General features: G+C 44.0%; 1 protein-coding gene across 1 annotated transcript in view; it reads left to right on the top strand.

The window, feature by feature from the left end:
• The window catches only part of syne1a (spectrin repeat containing, nuclear envelope 1a), a gene marked incomplete at its 5' end in the record, with an annotated part of 117191 nt that overhangs the window by 79000 nt on the left and 21185 nt on the right, over positions 1–17006 (top strand). The window contains 29 exons of the mRNA XM_079216184.1: positions 1054–1284; positions 3242–3382; positions 4588–4701; positions 5047–5208; positions 5719–5913; positions 6034–6207; positions 8513–8704; positions 9496–9627; positions 9859–9959; positions 10192–10342; positions 10505–10633; positions 10773–10946; positions 11066–11281; positions 11998–12099; positions 12210–12329; positions 12413–12613; positions 12708–12881; positions 12991–13122; positions 13272–13468; positions 13633–13765; positions 13866–14048; positions 14170–14319; positions 14423–14599; positions 14693–14848; positions 14931–15086; positions 15185–15355; positions 15605–15738; positions 15831–16035; positions 16807–16989. Of these exons, the coding sequence (XP_079072310.1) occupies positions 1054–1284; positions 3242–3382; positions 4588–4701; positions 5047–5208; positions 5719–5913; positions 6034–6207; positions 8513–8704; positions 9496–9627; positions 9859–9959; positions 10192–10342; positions 10505–10633; positions 10773–10946; positions 11066–11281; positions 11998–12099; positions 12210–12329; positions 12413–12613; positions 12708–12881; positions 12991–13122; positions 13272–13468; positions 13633–13765; positions 13866–14048; positions 14170–14319; positions 14423–14599; positions 14693–14848; positions 14931–15086; positions 15185–15355; positions 15605–15738; positions 15831–16035; positions 16807–16989 (4686 nt within the window). The remainder of the gene's footprint in view (positions 1–1053; positions 1285–3241; positions 3383–4587; positions 4702–5046; positions 5209–5718; positions 5914–6033; positions 6208–8512; positions 8705–9495; positions 9628–9858; positions 9960–10191; positions 10343–10504; positions 10634–10772; positions 10947–11065; positions 11282–11997; positions 12100–12209; positions 12330–12412; positions 12614–12707; positions 12882–12990; positions 13123–13271; positions 13469–13632; positions 13766–13865; positions 14049–14169; positions 14320–14422; positions 14600–14692; positions 14849–14930; positions 15087–15184; positions 15356–15604; positions 15739–15830; positions 16036–16806; positions 16990–17006) is intronic.

Raw genomic sequence — 17006 nt, 5'->3', positions numbered from 1 at the left:
ATTTGATCTCCAATGCGGAGAGAAAGTGATCGAGAAAGAGGGGGTTGGCAGCCTGAGAGAGGCAAAGACCTGCAGAGAAACAGATCAAATCTCTCCAGAGGCAACACATTTCTCATCACATTTTAACTTTCCTTGCTCGGTTCTGGCAGATTTTGTATCTACTTCTACTACTTGACGAGGAACATATGAACCCAGTTGTTTGTAGATATTTTCTTGTTACTGCAATCTCTCCGGTGCTGCACAGTGACTTGGCATGGCAGTGTGTTTATGTCTGAGTTTGATCTCTAAGCTGAGCAGAAAGCTGCAACTCCACTGGCCCAGTTAGTCACATGACCTGATTATCAGCGCATTGACCATCTGCGGGACAGGGGGAGTGGAAGTGGGAGGAGGGGAGGAGTTGGACCCTGCCGGCTCATGCCATAGCTGTAATTTGACACCCTCTCTGTCATCCTCCTCCTCCCTTAACACTCCCTCTCTCCTTACGACTCTCTTTTGTTGAAAGGAATCTGTCTCGAGGATTGGTGGAGGAGGGAAGCGGCAGGCAGAGGAAGGGGGGGTGCAGTCAGTGAGATCACTTCCTGTTTTTCGTTGCCAATTGTGTATGTGTACGAGAGGGAGTGTCTGAGGGATTTTGAACTATTTCTGAGAGGGTCTCTCTCTCAACCAAACATCCTGTCTGTTGGCTTCACTGCTGCTCTGAGTCACCCGCCTCTGTGTTGCTCTGATTGGCTGAGAGATACAGAAGCAAGAGAGAAATACAGAGAAAAAGAGAGAGGGCGAGAGAGGGAGAGAGAGAGAGAGAGGCAGTGCTATTCTCTTTCTAGTCCCACACACTGTGAAGCCAAAAGCAAGAGACTGGAGAGAAGAGAATGCGTCAACTCCACTTACTCCTCTCTAACCGGCACCACATTCAACGCTGAACCAGCTCAACCACCCCCTTTTTCCAGGATCCTTTCTAACCAGGAACTATTGATCTTCCACTGTGGACTGAACCACACTCTCCTGACCCTGGGGGTGCTGGTGTTTTCTGTTTGGGGTGGGATGTTTTGACAGGAGCTGGCCCAGAAGATCCGCGGCTACCAGGAGCAAATCGCCTCGCTCCACTCCAAGTGTAAGATGCTGACAGTGAAAGCCAAACACGCCACCATGCTGCTGACGGTCAACGAGGTGGACAGCCTCTCGGACGGCATGGACGAGCTGAGTGATGAGGAGCTGCCCGGTTCTAAGGCGACCAGTAACGCCGCCGGAAACCAGCAGCTTCCAGCACACCCCTCTGTCGTCATGGTGAGTGGCAAAGCCTTTTTGGGACACACACAAACACCCAGAAACGAACACATGACATACTGCATGGCGGTGTGCTTGTCAGCCCAATGTTTATGTGTGTGTGTGTCAGTGTGTGTGTGTGTGTGTGTGTGTGTGTGTGTGTGTTTACATGTGTAGCTTCTATCCCTTCTCCCTTTCTGTCCAGACCACTGCTTCTCAAAATTGCCCCAGGAATCCTTTAGGAGTTTCTAGAAGGTGTTTACGGTTCATTTCACAATAATTGTAATTGGCTTAAAGTTATCCCAAATTAGAGGATGACAGTTATGATAATGTGTTACTGTGTACGAAGTTATGTCTGTGCAATTACATTCCAAGTTACCAAGATGTGTACCCACTGAGATGACATTTAAGCTTAAATTGGGCTAGAGGGCCTCATTTGTATCTATTCAGTGGTCCATGACCCGTAAATATCAAAGAATTCAGATTCATAATAGGCTTTTTTTTCTCTATCATTGTGTTCCTTATCATTTAATTATTTTTGCATTTTGAATTGCAAGAGTTTTCTTTCATCTTCCAGACAGCTCAAGTGTTACTACCAGTCTGTCTCCTCATGTATTACTGCACTGATATTGTGCTGAGTCACTTCACTTCGTATTACCCTGATTCTGTCGGCCCTAATGGGCCTTTTTTCATATGTGGTCCCGTCTAAATACATTCTCTTACTCTGTCTTTCGTTCGGATTTAGATTTCTTCTGCTCTGTTACTGCTGTTTGTGGTGTGTTTGGTCTCAACAGACCAGGAAACAGGATATCACTGCATGTGTGTGTGTGTGTGTGTGTGTGTGTGTGTGTGTGTGTGTGTGTGTGTGTGTGTGTGTGTGTGTGTGTGTGGCATAAATGGATTGCTTAGGACTGCTGATATCCTTGATTTGTTATAACATTAATAGTACTGTGTCACCGTTACCACAGTGTTGGGACTGCACTGCTCAGCTTCTTATTAATCTCACTTTGTAAAACCACTAGGTTTTCCACTCGTGTTGGTGTGCTGATGCTCTTCGTTGCGTTGCATTGCATCATAAAGCCCGGGAAAAAAGTCTACCAAATAAAACTGGTCCTGAGTCAGTCGGCCAAGTTCTGCATTAACTGCCAAATAGCAGCCCAGTAGGGCTTGGCTCACATTTCTGCTCTGCCTCTCTACTGAAGCATGCAGGCCCACAGATAACTGTGCCACTTCTAGGACAGCTGCTGCTGCTGCTGTATTCTCCGTTAGCTCTGCAATGCTTTAGCTATACTTTACTTAAGTTTGGGCCTTGATATTCCTCTCGATTTCTCGTGTCTTCTTCTTACTGTTAATATAGTGTCACTAATGCATGTGCTCATGCATCAAAGTGTATAAGTGGTTCTTTTCTAGTTCTAGATGTCTGTGCCATTTACAAGGGAGTTGTGTCTGCGATGGAAAGGAAATGACTGTGGTTTTGAAACGGCATATATACATTATGTATGTGTGTGGTGTGTCGGTGTGTGTGTGTGTGTATGTGTGTGTGTGTGTGTGTGTGTGTGTCCTACTTACTGAATGTGTGATTTTCAACTTCCTGGTAATGGTCATTCCTTTCCCCTGACGTATCCTGTAAAACAATCTGAGTGGCTCATTCATTGCCAGAGAAATCTAGTGGCTTCAGTACAGTAAAATGTGTCTGGAAAATGCTGTGCTATGGCAAAAGTGTCGCAGTGTTTGATGTCAATAGCAGTAATGCGATCTGGTCTCCTCTCCGTATTATTTGATTTCTCACTGTCTAATTAATCATCAATGTACTCACTGCAATCTGGCTAATCTGCACTCCCCCATTAATTTTTCTTCTTCTCTCTCTCTGTCTCCTCACTCCTCAAATCTGGGCGTTTTCTGTTTGATCCGCCTCCCGTTTCCTACACCTGCTTCTTTTGATGTGCGCGTTTGATGTGCGGTGTGTATGTGTGGTCAGATGACAGCCGGCCGCTGCCACACACTTCTCTCCCCTGTGACGGAGGAGTCGGGGGAGGAGGGCACCAACAGTGAGGTCTCCTCTCCCCCTGCCTGCCGCTCCCCCTCCCCAGGGGCTAACGCTGACTCTCCTCTTAGCCAGGTACTGCAAACCCATTATCTGACCCGCCCAGCGCCCATACCACCACTGTCTTTTTTCAATTTTACACCTCAAATTCTCAGTCATACCTTCGCAGCAACAACATTTCCATCTTAATGAATCGCCAACCAAATATTTAGTCTTAACATCTTCTGCTTGCATTGAGAAAACAATGTGGCACTAGGATGAGATTATTATACAGTTTTTCTGTCTCAAATATGTTTTTCTACCTAATGACTTGCTGGATGCAAAGGTCTTCATTATGTATTTAATTTCAAGACACTGAAGATTAATGCAGCAAGTGATCCTGCATTGGAATTATGATCATTCTTTTGTCAGACTTTTTTGTTTCAATTAATATAAGATTTTAAGACTAAACATTGAAAATGTGACTCTACGACTTGTTAAGATGGACATGCTCACTCCTCCCATCACCACCATCTGATTCCCACCACCAAACAATGACCGCCCCATCATCCCCACTATCAACTCAGTGGATGTTTGAAACAGCTGGAGAGTTGCTGTGATGTCAGTGCTTTCCCTTTTTTTTATTATGTTTGCAGATTTATTTTGCTAAAGAACATTTGTTTGCCACATGCTTTTTTGCTGAGAGTAAATGAGTGAATGAAAAACATCTCAACATAGCTAATTTAGCATTAAGTAAGCTTTTTGTGTAATCGATGACTTCTAATGATGCAGCAGTGAAAAAAGGCTCTTTGTTGTTCTGAGAGAAACATCAAAAGGTTTTTCATTGCGTGATGTAAATGCAGTATGTTTGTCTTGTGACATGTCATGTGAGCCTAACTGTAGTAAACTAAAATCAATGAGGCAGTTGGAAAGTGATCGAAGGAAATTATCATGGGAGGAATTTTAAACTAAGTTCTAATTTACCTTGTACTCAAACTGCCATGACTTTGATGCCCTGGTATACTGAGTGTAGTTACTATTTTAGTTTAAACTACAAACCCTTCAATAAGAGAACTACAACAGGTTGGAGATATTTTTATTTAACTTTATATTAGACAAATCAGTATGTTCTTATGCTCTACAAACCACAGTTGTGGGCATATTTTCTCCAAATGTGGCAATTACAATTCAGTGTTGACATTTGAGGGCATATGAGAACCAGCACACCCTCTTCAACCACATATTTGACATCGCTCTCACACACTAGTGAGGCCTACACTCACTGTGTTGTTGTGCCACAGGGTCGAGGTGCCTTAAGTCGAGCGCCCCTCCGCGAGCTGTACGACCCGTCTATGGAGACCAGTGCTGCTAACCTGGATGACCTGCAGAGATCCTGGGAAACACTCAAGAATGTGGTACATCACATCATCAGCTACTATGAACTTATTCTAAATGATTCAAGAAATATATACATGTATATATGTTATGTTCCCATATGCCACGGCTAGAAAAGTATGACGTAGATAGTAAAAAAAAAAAACTGCTTTAGATATTTTGATTTAAGAAATCCTTGTGGCTTACTGTGAACAATTCAGTTTTAGGATTTGGGACACTTGCATCACAAAATCCGATCAGTGAATCTTAAGCAAGAGTACACTAGTGCCAAAACTCAAACTGATATTAAAATTATAATATTCCTCCTTGACTTCTTCTCCAGTTAACATTTTTGCCATCATTAATTTCTTTCACTCTGACCACAGATAAGCGAGAAGCAGAAGAGTCTGTATGAGGCTCTTGAGCGGCAGCAACACTATCAGGAGTCCCTCCAGTCCATTTCCACGAAGATGGAATCCATCGAGGGATCGCTCAGTGAAGGCCTGGAGCCGAGCAAGAGCCCTGAGAGCCAGATGGCTGCACACCAGGTGAGAGAGAGGGGACAGAGAGTTCTGGAGGTGTTGGGGTTGTGTGTGTGTGATAGAGAAAGAGAGGAACAAACTCAAAGCTGACAAAAGACACGCCTGCTCTGAGCAAACAGAGAATGATTGAGGGGTTTAATATTGCACCAGCCAGTGCAACGCACAGACTGCATGGCACTGTTCTCTGTTGCTATGCCAACTTCCCAGCGACAGCAGTTACAGTCCCTTTTCGTAACGCCACTGTCAGATAATTTGGACAAACCCTTATTTAATGCCGCCTCTCGTCATCTTCTTCTCAGTCTATTCTTCCTTTCCTCCAATTCCTTCTTTAAAGCTCTTTTTTTCCAGATCACACTCTTTATTTCACCGCTCACACTTAAAAGAAATAGAGACGTAGAGGGCGAGAGGGAGGAGTATGACACGCAACAAAGTTCCTATTCAGAATTGGACCTGGGACGTTGCCGTTATAGGTCATGTCCCTTCTTGGCTACAGCACATTTCTTTTATCGCCACCAGGCTGTGATGGATGAGATCCTGATGCTGCAGGATGAGATTGGTGAGCTGCAGACATGTTTCTCTGAGGAGCTGGCAGACAGCGACAGCGATGGGGAGGCCGGTGACCAACTGGCCCTCCAGTCCACTCTCACTGTGCTGGGAGAGAGGATGGCCACCATTCGAATGAAGGCTTCTGGGAAACGGCAGCTGCTGGAGGTGAGGCCCTTTTAAAGATGACATTAATTTACATCTCCCAAATTTGCATACTTTAATTTTTTTTTTTTTTTTAATAGTTTCACCTGTGGAATCTAAAATGTCTGTCCGTGTCCATTACAGGAAAAACTAAGTGAACAGCTGGAAGAGCAGCGACAGGAAAAGGCGCTGCAGCGTTACCACAGCGAGGCCGAGGAGCTCGACCATTGGTTGCTCAGCACTCGTGCCACTTTAAGCTCTGCCCTTCAGCCCCAAAACGAGGACTTGGACATGGAGGAGCAGCTCATCGACTGTCAGGTGAGAATGACATTTCTGCTTTCAGCAAAAGCCGGACTGACCGGTTGAAAGACATTGAGCTTGGTTTGTTTAGATTCCCAAGGATAACAACTGACAGTCAAGAAAAACCTACCACTGCCTAAGGCACGCTTTGAAAGTTTGTATGCCAGAGTTTTATCAAGAGGGAGTTATCAAAGGCTAAAGTGAAGTATAATGACTATCTAGGGATTCATTCCCTCGGCATTACATTGCTGTTGCTATTTTAGTCACGCATAAACTGTTCCCTTTATGCTCAAAAAACAGAATAACTTGACAAAACCTGCACTGAATACGTTTCAAATAAGAGCACTGTTGTGCAAATAGTGACACTTTTTTTAGGATTAGGACATACATTGGGATTAAGATCGGGGGCTGACCCTCTGATCACCCTTCTCACTTCTTCCACTAGGAACAAGTGTGGTTCCCCTACTCATCCTGTTTCTTGGTAGCATCTTTTATCTGAGGGGTAATTAAAATCCATGACTAAAAGGTTGCAGTGGTCATGGATCCACAATCATGTGTCCTTCTGAAGATTTTTTTGTGACCGTGTTTAACCTGTGTAGTCAGAAAAGTGAAGGGCTTTTTATTGCCATCACAGACAGATATTTTGCGGAAGTGCACCGTGTTTTTTGTGGAAGCCTATAGCTGGAACCTTTTAAAAGCAAAACTGATTCAAATAAATGTTTAAACATTCACCCTGTGATGTACTATAATTGGCTTCCCAGTAGTAATAATGGTAGTCATGTTACTCAGGCAAAGGAAATCAGTGTTGCGAGACAGCTGGGAGACAGTAAGCTGATTAATGCTCACATATGGCCCCTGTGGAGCTACGGATCCTCATCTTCAGGGGGTAAAAAAACTGTCTACAAGCGTAGAGTATTGATCCAATGGATAGAGCAAGATGTGAGGTTATAGAAATTTAAGTGGACCAACTCAGGAAGAAAAGGAGCAGAAAATCAACGAATTAAAGAATATATATATATATATATAAATAAATAAAAGTCTTTGGTAAAAAATAATTTGTGTTTCAAATGTTTTTTGGGATGAATCGGCATTAGGATAGTATAATTCTTTAGGTATTTTTGCACCACAGTTTTGTGTGGCTGATTTACCTTTGCAGTAAACTCTTCACTGAACAACCACAGTCTGTTCATTTTTACACTACAAGAAAATCACCAGACAGTAGGCCGCTCAGAAACCACTTAAGCGTAGCCTCTTACGGGTCAGTGCTTAATCAAATAATTTGCTGAGTCTAAACTTTCTGCCACACATTGTATCTCACCAGACTATGTAAAAAAAACTCCTTTTGTCTTTTAACTATTAATCACACCAAAACGTCCTCGGCCAAAAGGGAGGAATTTTGGTTGGAATACCATAAAGAGGCTTTTTTGTGGTAAGAAAGTGTAAAGAACAGCGATTCCCCACTTTCCCAGCGAATGACACAATGACAGCACCGGATAGAAGGAAAAGAGTTGTATGACGGCACTCTGTTTTGTTGGGAAAAATTCTCTGTGGAGAATTGCCTCTCTATCAAGGGCCCTTGTATCCTCGTGTGAAAGATGGGGATTACGGTTCTACCTCCCTTCTTACATACAAATGTACCACTTTTCACACAAAACCTGGACTTCTAAAAGGGAGGGTCTTGTTTTTCTGTTGTTTCCCTTGTTGCGACATGTACGAGGGGAGTAAATGGGATATCATGAAAAGGATTTAGTGGGAAACAACCTTAAAAGGAGAACGAGAATTGATGTGATAACTGGATCTTATAAGGTATGGGACAAGAAGAGGCTGACACAATACGCATGCTGAAGGATGCTTCATGTGTACAGTGCATGTTATGAAAAGTGTTTAGGGTCATTCATCATGTTTAGTGGAAGCCACTGAACCACTGGAATTACTGTATAATTTTACCATTTTTTGGCGTTTAAAAATAAAATAAAGAAAAATACTGGTCGCATCTGGTGGGGCCACAAGTAAACCTTGCTCCATATTCATTCAAAAATGTTGAGAGCCACTGATTTCAACATACTACCACCGCACATGCTGTGATCACACATTTTGGTGCAGATTTTGTAATTCATTACATTACATGTTCTAAGGCGCTCTGAAATATAGAGGCATACCAGTGGTAGATATGCTTGGCATGGAGAACGTGTAAGGATAGTTCATAATAACTGCTGTTTGAGTGACTCTTCGGGCAGGTTACTGTAAAGAATGAGGCTGATTAGATGGTTACTTAACATTTTAGATAGTAGTGATTTTATCAAACTGTATCTCGTCTTTCCAGAATATGCTGTTTGAGATCGAGCAGAAAGTGTCGTGTCTGTCAGAGCTGTCCGTCCACAGCGAGAGCTTACTGTTGGAGGGTCGGGCCGAGACCAAGGGAGAGGCAGAGCAACTCACCTTCAAACTGCACTCCCTCAAAGACAGCCTGATGGAGCTTCAGAAAATGCTGCAGGACAAACAAGTTGGTATACAGGTGAGATCAGAGGTCATTTGTTGTCTATGGGTCTCTCCGGTTCCACGCCTGCAGTTCCCCCTCCACATTACCACACATTTTTTCAATTGTCCAGCTTTTCCTTCCTCCCGGACTGTGTGACTTGTTGTGCTGTGTTGCATTATGTGACACTGTGCAACAGTATCAATGGTAGTATTGTGCAAATACTAAAGGTTGTGTCATGCTCCTTCATAAAAGTCCACTGTTTTCCACTGTGGGACAACAAGAGCCTGTGTGTCTCACAATGGGCCTCAAACAGACAAAAGGATGCTACCTCATCACATGCTAACACTACTGTACTGCTGCAGGTGTGGTTCTGATGACACAACATTTTGTCTTTGGCCACTTTGGGGGGAAAAAAACTATTTTCTTTGTATGGTAAACAATATCTGAATTTCCACTGACAAATATTTTCCCCGTAAAGGAAATCCCTTGTTGCTGACCTCCATTCATGTGCTCTTTTAGTAAATAATGATATCCAGTCACAAAATGACTCGACAACACAGTGGAACTATAATAGCTTATTTATCTGAATCTAATTGAAATACTGGTTTGCAATCTTCACTGTAATACTTCAAAATACAGATTTGAATAAAGAGTTGACATCTCCTCTGGTACTAGTGCTTTATTACATTTCCTGTTCTACAAACTCACAAACTGTATCATCGCTTCCTCAGAAAGAAAATAATGTCAGGTCCCTTTCGCTCCTGTTAATGTTTTTGAGCATTTAAAAAAAAAAAAAAAGTGTTGACGCCCTACTGTCTTTCCCCCAGGGTTCACTGCAGGAGCAGGAGGACAGTGAGCCAGACTCATCTCTGTCCCAGAGTCCCAATGTCCAGGATTGGCTTTCCCAGGCCAGAACCACACGCACACAGCAGTACCAAGACAACCTTCTTCGACAGAGGGTAGGAAGATTAACTTTTATAGAGTTATAGTTATATATATATATCTAACAGGCCTGTAAGATTCCATCTTGATTGCCAAACGGCTGTCATGTTTGGTGCAAATCAATTGAATTATGTTGTTGCTTTCTTGATAGCTAATTGAAACCATTTCAGATAGGAAGTGGCTCTTGTAGATAAATCGGATATAACTCTGACTCTTAATTGTCTACATGCTGTATGTTGACCTCCAAGGAGCTGCAGGAGCAAGTAGCTGAACAGAAAAGGCTGCTCCAGTCTGTAGCCAGCATTGGAGAAGAGTTACTCAGCCAGCAGACCACACCCAATGGGGACAGGTACCTCCTCCCTCTATTCTTCTCACACTTACTTTGTTCTTCCTTGCACAGGTGGAACAAACATTACTCTGTTCTACATTAATTAAATGCTTCTGTGATTTTAGTTTGTTTGATTCATTTATATGTTTATTTGAAAAAGCACGATAAACATTTAATTGCATTTGAACTTGGTGGTGAAATACCACTCCAGAGGTCGATCTCTTACCACGACTCACCCCTCTGCCTTCCACAGTGAGATGTCCATCCCAGGAGGAGTGTTGCTGGAGTCTGAGACCTTGTCTGCTTTGGACCAGATGAGACAACGCTGGGAAAACCTGAACAAAGATCAGAGCACAAAGCTGCAGCTCTCCCTCAACGCCATGGAACAAGATCAGCTTAGCCCGGTACACATGCCATACATCTTGGAGTGTGATGTTTTTAAGAATTAGTGTGAAGTCAACCCATATTTTGAGTTGTCAGAAACTCATTATTCAAGGCTGATTGCATTCTGTAGGCAATTTCAGTTTGCTGCCAGTCAGACTTACATATGTCACTCTTGTCACCAGGTCCTCCATCGGTCCCGTTTGTCCAGCCCCAGCGTGGTGTTTAGAGGCATCTCTGCCAGCCAAGACTCTCGCTCTCCCAAAGCGTTGTTTGAGGCCTGCAGTCAGACTCTGGAAAGAATGGCCCGTGAGGTAAAGCACAGGTTTTCCACCTTATTTTAATCTCGTATTACTTACCGTTTCCCTGTGGGAATGGTTTATGTCTCTAATGAGAAACAAAAATATTCATACTGACAGGTTTAGAGTAAATATTTTTTGTTCTTCCGCACAGACGGCAGATGGTGACAGCAAACTGGAAGCGTCTTTAGGAGGGACAGCAGTCCAGCAGGACCTGTATGCTGCAGTTTCAGCAGCTTCCTCCTGGTTGGATGCTGCTGAGAATCAGCTGCTCGCTGGTCCTGTGCTGCTGTCTGAAGATACAGAGACACAACTTTCCAACCTAGAGGTATTAACAGCACTTGTATTGTTGTAATAGACACAAGAGGAAATAAACAGACGACACAATTAATACTCTACTGGATGGAATATATTTGCCATGTTACTGACTTTTGCTCTTCTGTTCAGGGTCTGAATAAACAGCTGAAGACGATGAGCTGGGAGGTAAACCAGTGCAGAGACCTTCTGGGTGGAGGAGCCGGCCGGCTGTGTGGAGGAGAGGAGCAAGCCCTGATGGAGGACACACTAGAGGGCCTGCAGGAGAGGATGGGGCTACTAGACTCCACCCTGGACCAGCACTGTGATGCTATGAGGGACAGGCTAAAGGAACACTCAACCTTCCAGGTATGTTACGTCCCCTTTTCAGTCTAGGGGATAAACAGTGGGGACGAACACAGGTCAGACAAAGAATAAGTGAAAGAAAGTCAAAAACAGGAGTAACGTTTTTAAACAATATTTATTCACTGCTGGTGGTTAACAAAACAAAAAGGTTCTCTATGAAGTGGGAAAGATTGGGACAGTTTGTGGTCATGCCAAACAAATAGAAATCAAGAAAACAAAACTAGGTCTGGCTAACTACCTTTTGGAAAGGAACCAAACGAAATGGCTTCACAAGCTTCTCTAAAAATGATCGACCAAAACAAATACAGAGGGAGCACCGACCAATAACCTAATGTTTCTAGACACAAAGTACCTACGTGTTTGCACAAATGTACAGGGTACCCCAACCTCTCACAACAAACCTTCAAGCCTAACAGTGTTAGTGCGTGCATTGTAAGAAAGACCACCCCCAAAGTCTTCTGGCTTCCTGCTTTTAAAATGGCCGCCACTCCGCTGATTGGCCTTCGCAGGTGGCAACCAATTCACAGATTACCTGTGGGGGAAAACAAGAGGGGAGGAGAGAACATAAAACACTGACACGTAACAAGGTACAATGGCAACTCTGTCAATCCACCAGTCACATTTTTATTAAACTTGTAAATGTAGGAAGAGTTTTTTTTTTTTCTGAATAAGAAACTTAGCTCACTTAGTGAGAACATTGTTTCTGTTGTCCTTGACAGAATGAACTGAGAATGCTGTTCACTGCTCTGGGTGAAAGTAAACACCTGCTGCTACAGAAGATGGCTGGAACTGTGGACAGACCTGCGTCCAAACAGATAGAGGTATGATACCGACCAGGGGCAGATACACAAATAATACAAAATATAGAAATCCCACAGATGCAGTAGCTTCTCAGAAGATGTGTTCATTAAATGTGTTGCATCTTTTGTAGACTTTAACAGAGGTAGAGGAGAGTCTGAGAGAGTTTGAGCAGAGCGTGACTGAGCTGAAAACAAGAGCAGAGGGACTCCAATCTGACCAAATCTCCAACCAGGAACTTCTCAAACTACAGGTAATATCAAATTCCCTATGAAGCTCATTTATTTTTCTCCTGCACTGTCCCTGTTGTAATAACATGTTGATGGTTTTGTGTAGGATGCATATGAGGAGCTGGTTCTGATGGTGGGTTCCAGACGTAGCAGCCTGAATCACGGCTTGTCTCTCAAGTCTCAGTATGAAGCTGCACTTCATGACCTCACAGACCTGGTGGACACCGCCCAGGACAAGATGGCTGCCGATCAGAAGATGACGGTGGCTTCTGTCATAGAGGTCCAGATGTTACTGGACAAACACAAAGTAAGGAGGGTGGTAAAAGAAGGTTGCAGTATATTTGTTGTTCGCCTAGAGACATATTTCTTTCTTTTCTAACGTGGTCTTTCCTTAAATACAGGAGTTTTTCCAGGGTCTGGAATGCCATATGATCCTCACCCAGGTCTTCTACGCTAAAGTGTCTGGTCTGGTGGCGCAGAGGGAAAGCCAGGCCCTGGAAGAGACCATGGCCTTAGCCCACAGTGTGCTCAAACAGGCCCACAGGCGGGGAGTGGAGCTGGAGGGCATACTGGAGGTGGGAATGAGTGACAAAAGAAATTATAGCAAATAGGAACTGTTCAATTGAATGAAACATGTAAAATGAATTAACTTAGCCACTAACTTCTTTCTCCTCTCGTTAACAGTCATGGAGCAGGCTTGTGGAAGACTACCAGGCTGTGTGTAGACATCTGGAGGCTGTGGAATGTAGCATCCCCACTGTCGGCCTGGTAGAGGAGACGGAGGAAAGACTTGTTGAAAGGATCGGTCTCTTCCAGGTTAATACTTTAAACAGACTGGACACACATAGATTCACAAATAAATGCATCTTGATACTGCATGACACTATCAAGATGTCATCTGACGTACCCTGAAAGCTGTAGTTAAGCATGCTTGTTATAATATCAATTATCTCTCTATCCTCTAGCGTCTGAAGGCCAGCCTGACGGAGCATCAGTCCCAGCTGTACCAGGTCCTGGAGGAAGGAAAGAGGCTTCTTCTGTCTATTGGCTGCTCAGACTTGGAGAACCAGCTGACCCAGCTGGGAGATCACTGGCTCTCCTCCACTACCAAGGTCAACAAGGAGCTGCACCGCCTTGATTCCACGCTTAAACACTGGAGCAGGTCAGGGAGTTTGTTTTGTTTGACAGTGTGCCAAGAACCAAATCAATTATGTAGCTATCTGAGTCAGCAATCCTGTTGTCTGGATACAAACATGAATATTCCTTTAATCTTTCAGAAGCTTTCAGAACAAAAAGATCATATTTTGTCCTGTGTATAAACTTCAGGTACCAGAGTGAGTCAGCAGAGTTGAGCCACTGGTTGCATTCGGCTTTGGACCAGCTGGAGTTCTGGACGACCCAGTCAGTGACAGTGCCTCAGGAGCTAGAGACCGTCAGAGACCACCTCTATGCCTTCCTGGTTAGTTTGAGCAGTGCATGCTTAAAATAATAAAATCTATATTATTAATGAACGCATGCTCAGATAACAACTGAACTCACTGTCATTTTGTTTCTGATAGGAGTTTTCCAAGGAGGTGGATGCTAAGTCGTCTTTGCGTTCATCTGTGCTAAGTACAGGAAACCAGCTTCTGCGACTGAAAAGAGTGGATACAGCTGGTCTCAGGACAGCATTGGGCCACATTGACACTCAGTGGGCTGAACTGTTGACTCGTATTCCTGTCGTACAAGAGAAGCTACATCAGGTCTGAAAACAGCAGCCGTTGAACTTTAATGGTTGTCAATTGTTGTAAAAATGTTCTTCCCAAGAGGTTTTGTCCTCGCTGGTTTTGGCTAGATTGTAATCCCTCTGCTATCACCCCTTAGTTGCAGATGGAGAAGCTGGCATCCCGCCATGCCATCACAGAGCTGATGAGCTGGATCTCTCTTTTGGAAAACCTCATACAGGAGGACCAGTACAAAATCATGGGAGCTGTAGGCTCAGTGTTGGTCCAGGACTTCTTACAGAAGTATAAGGTAAAAACAAATTGTTAGAGTTCAGTAGTTATGTATGTTGTCTTTTCTCTTAGTCCCTATTCCTCATCACAGTCACATCATGTCTCATTTATGTTTTTCCTAGGGTTTCCGCATAGATCTGACCTGTAAACAGTTGACTGTGGACTTTGTAAACCAGTCAGTGCTGCAGATCAGCAGTCAAGATGTGGAGGGGAAACGCAGTGACAAAACAGACTTTGCTGAGAAGCTGGGAGCTATGAACAGACGATGGCAGATACTACAGGGGCTCATTGGTGAAAAGGTAATGTTTCCGTTACAGTGCCACAGACCTGACGGTTTTCTTCTCATATTTTTAGTTTGCAGTTTCTGAGTTCCAAAATTGTTTATATTTTAGATTCAGCTTTTGGAAGGACTTTTGGAAGGTTGGTTGGAGCATGAAAATGGAGTTCAGGCCTTGAATACCTGGCTCACACTACAGGAGGATAAACTGAAGAAGAGACACAGGATAGAGGATGTAGCGTCTGTGCAGAATGCACTTAAAGACTGTCAGGTACACATACACTCACCAATGTTATGGATGCAGCACACAGTTTGATTTTCAGAAAGTAAAAAAACGGATCTGTTTGTTGCAGGAGTTGGAGGAAATGGTGAAGGAAAAAGAGAAGGATCTAGAGAAAGCAGAGGAACGAGGAAATGCTCTCATCCAGGATAAGACGGGAGCAGCCTGCTCTGTTTTCAAGGAGACCCTTAAAGGACTGAACCAATCCTGGGCTCATTTGGTCCACATGGTGACTTTCTTAGAATCCTTACCCTCATGATTGTTGCCTAAAATTCCCCATTGTGCTTTAAGATACTTACACGTTTTGTCTCCCAACCTTCCCATCAGATAAGCCAGATGAAGGTGAGCCTGCGGTCGATGCTGGAGCAGTGGACGCTGTACCGGCGAGCTTCAGAGGAGATTAATGGTTACCTGATGGAGGGGAGGTACTCTGTGTCCAGGCTGCGCCTCCTAAACGGGTCTCTAGAGGCAGTACAGCAACAGGTGGAGAGTCTGGAGGTGAGCAGATGTGTGCAGAGTGGCGAACCAAAGAAAAGACTTTGCATCTGTTATTAGTGCATAGAGTCTTGCTAGAGATAGTTTACTGCAATAACTATTGCAGGTCAGTGTGAATGAAAACATTTACTCAGTTTCCAAAAGACGGTTGGCAATGGTGTCTCTTTTTGAGATAATAAATAGAATGTGTGAAGGAAATTTTGCAAACTTTGAAGATGAAATAAACTTTTCGTGGGCCTCTGTGTTTTTAAGAACTTGCAGTACGAGATGGATAAACAGGAGAGCAGCCTGAAGAAGTTTGGCTCTGTAACACACCAGCTACTGACAGAGTGCCACCCGGTTGTAGCTGAAACACTCAACACAGCCCTCCAGGACGTCAACATTAGGTAGGGATAACGAAAGCTTGTCCCCCGAGTGACATCAAATTGCAGCGACGTCTGAGCTGAGATCAATATGTGTTTCTCCTCCTCTGTTATAGGTGGAACAGTCTGCTAGAGCAGATCTCAGAACAGCTGAGGAGCAGTAAGGCCCTGCTGGGGCTGTGGCAGCGCTACAGGTCATCGTGTGGCCAAGGCGTGACATTAGTTCAGAAACAGGAAGAACGTGCTGATCGCCTGCTGAAGAGCGCCACTGACAGGGAGATCACAGATGAGGAGAGCAGCGCCTGGATAATGGACTGTGATGTGGGTAGAGATGGGACGGTGTAGCATAGTTCACTGGATGACATGAAACAAATTTTGTCAGCAGTTGAAGCTTACCCTCCGCCTCCTTTCTGATATTTTGTGAATAAGCTCCAAAGCGGCTTGTCAGCTCAGTATGAGGATTCACAAAGCCTCTATCCCCTCTGCAGAATACCAAATGCACCCTGCTCTATTGTCTGCTTGAATGTAGATTCACAGAACAATCTAACAAAAGCCCTTTGAGAAGGAGATCGCAAAGGGAAAGACAGGCAGGCCCCTGATTTACACTGCAGGGGTCCCCCAATGTCACGCTGGGCCATGCTGAGCAAGGTCTGGAGACGGACTATCCTTATACTGTATGCAGACCGTTATTTTGACTGAGAATCTCTGATTTTATCTTTATAAAAAACAATTAGTGGTGGAGAACTGAATTGTTTGTGCATGAGCTGTCCTTTCTGGAAAGCTTTTTACAAGAAAGCTTTACACAAAGCCTTCAGCAAAAGGATCACATGGCCCTCTTTGGAACTGAAACTCTTTCAAAACCCACTGGATAAACATCTATAAGAACATGCATCAATTTATCTTAAATTCTGACATTTTGGTTATGTCAAGGTTTCCTTTACTAAGTCCTTCAATGCCTTTGCATTAAAAATACAGTCCTGTCGACCCTGTGCCATTAGTGTACATGTAAATACTATGACTTTTTCCAACTTCTCAAAATATTTAGTCATTCTGTTCCTAACCTTCCTCTTTCTGATGACATTACTGTTGCAGGCGTGCCTTGGCGACCAAGCCTCAGTGCAACAGTCCCTCAAGCAGCTGCAGGCTTTTGGCGAGCAGCTGAAGAGCCAAGTTGACGCCTCTTCTTCTGCAGCGCTCCAGTCCGACCACCTGTCTCTCACACAACGTCTAGCAACACTGGAGCACGCCCTTCACAGGCAGCAGGAAGTACTGCAGGTAGAATAGCAGGGATT

This window comes from Taurulus bubalis (assembly GCF_910589615.1).
Source record: "Taurulus bubalis genome assembly, chromosome: 3".
Taxonomy (NCBI): Eukaryota; Metazoa; Chordata; class Actinopteri; order Perciformes; family Cottidae; genus Taurulus; species Taurulus bubalis.
Note: the sequence above shows the minus strand (reverse complement) of the source record. Positions and strands in the feature narration are given on the sequence as shown.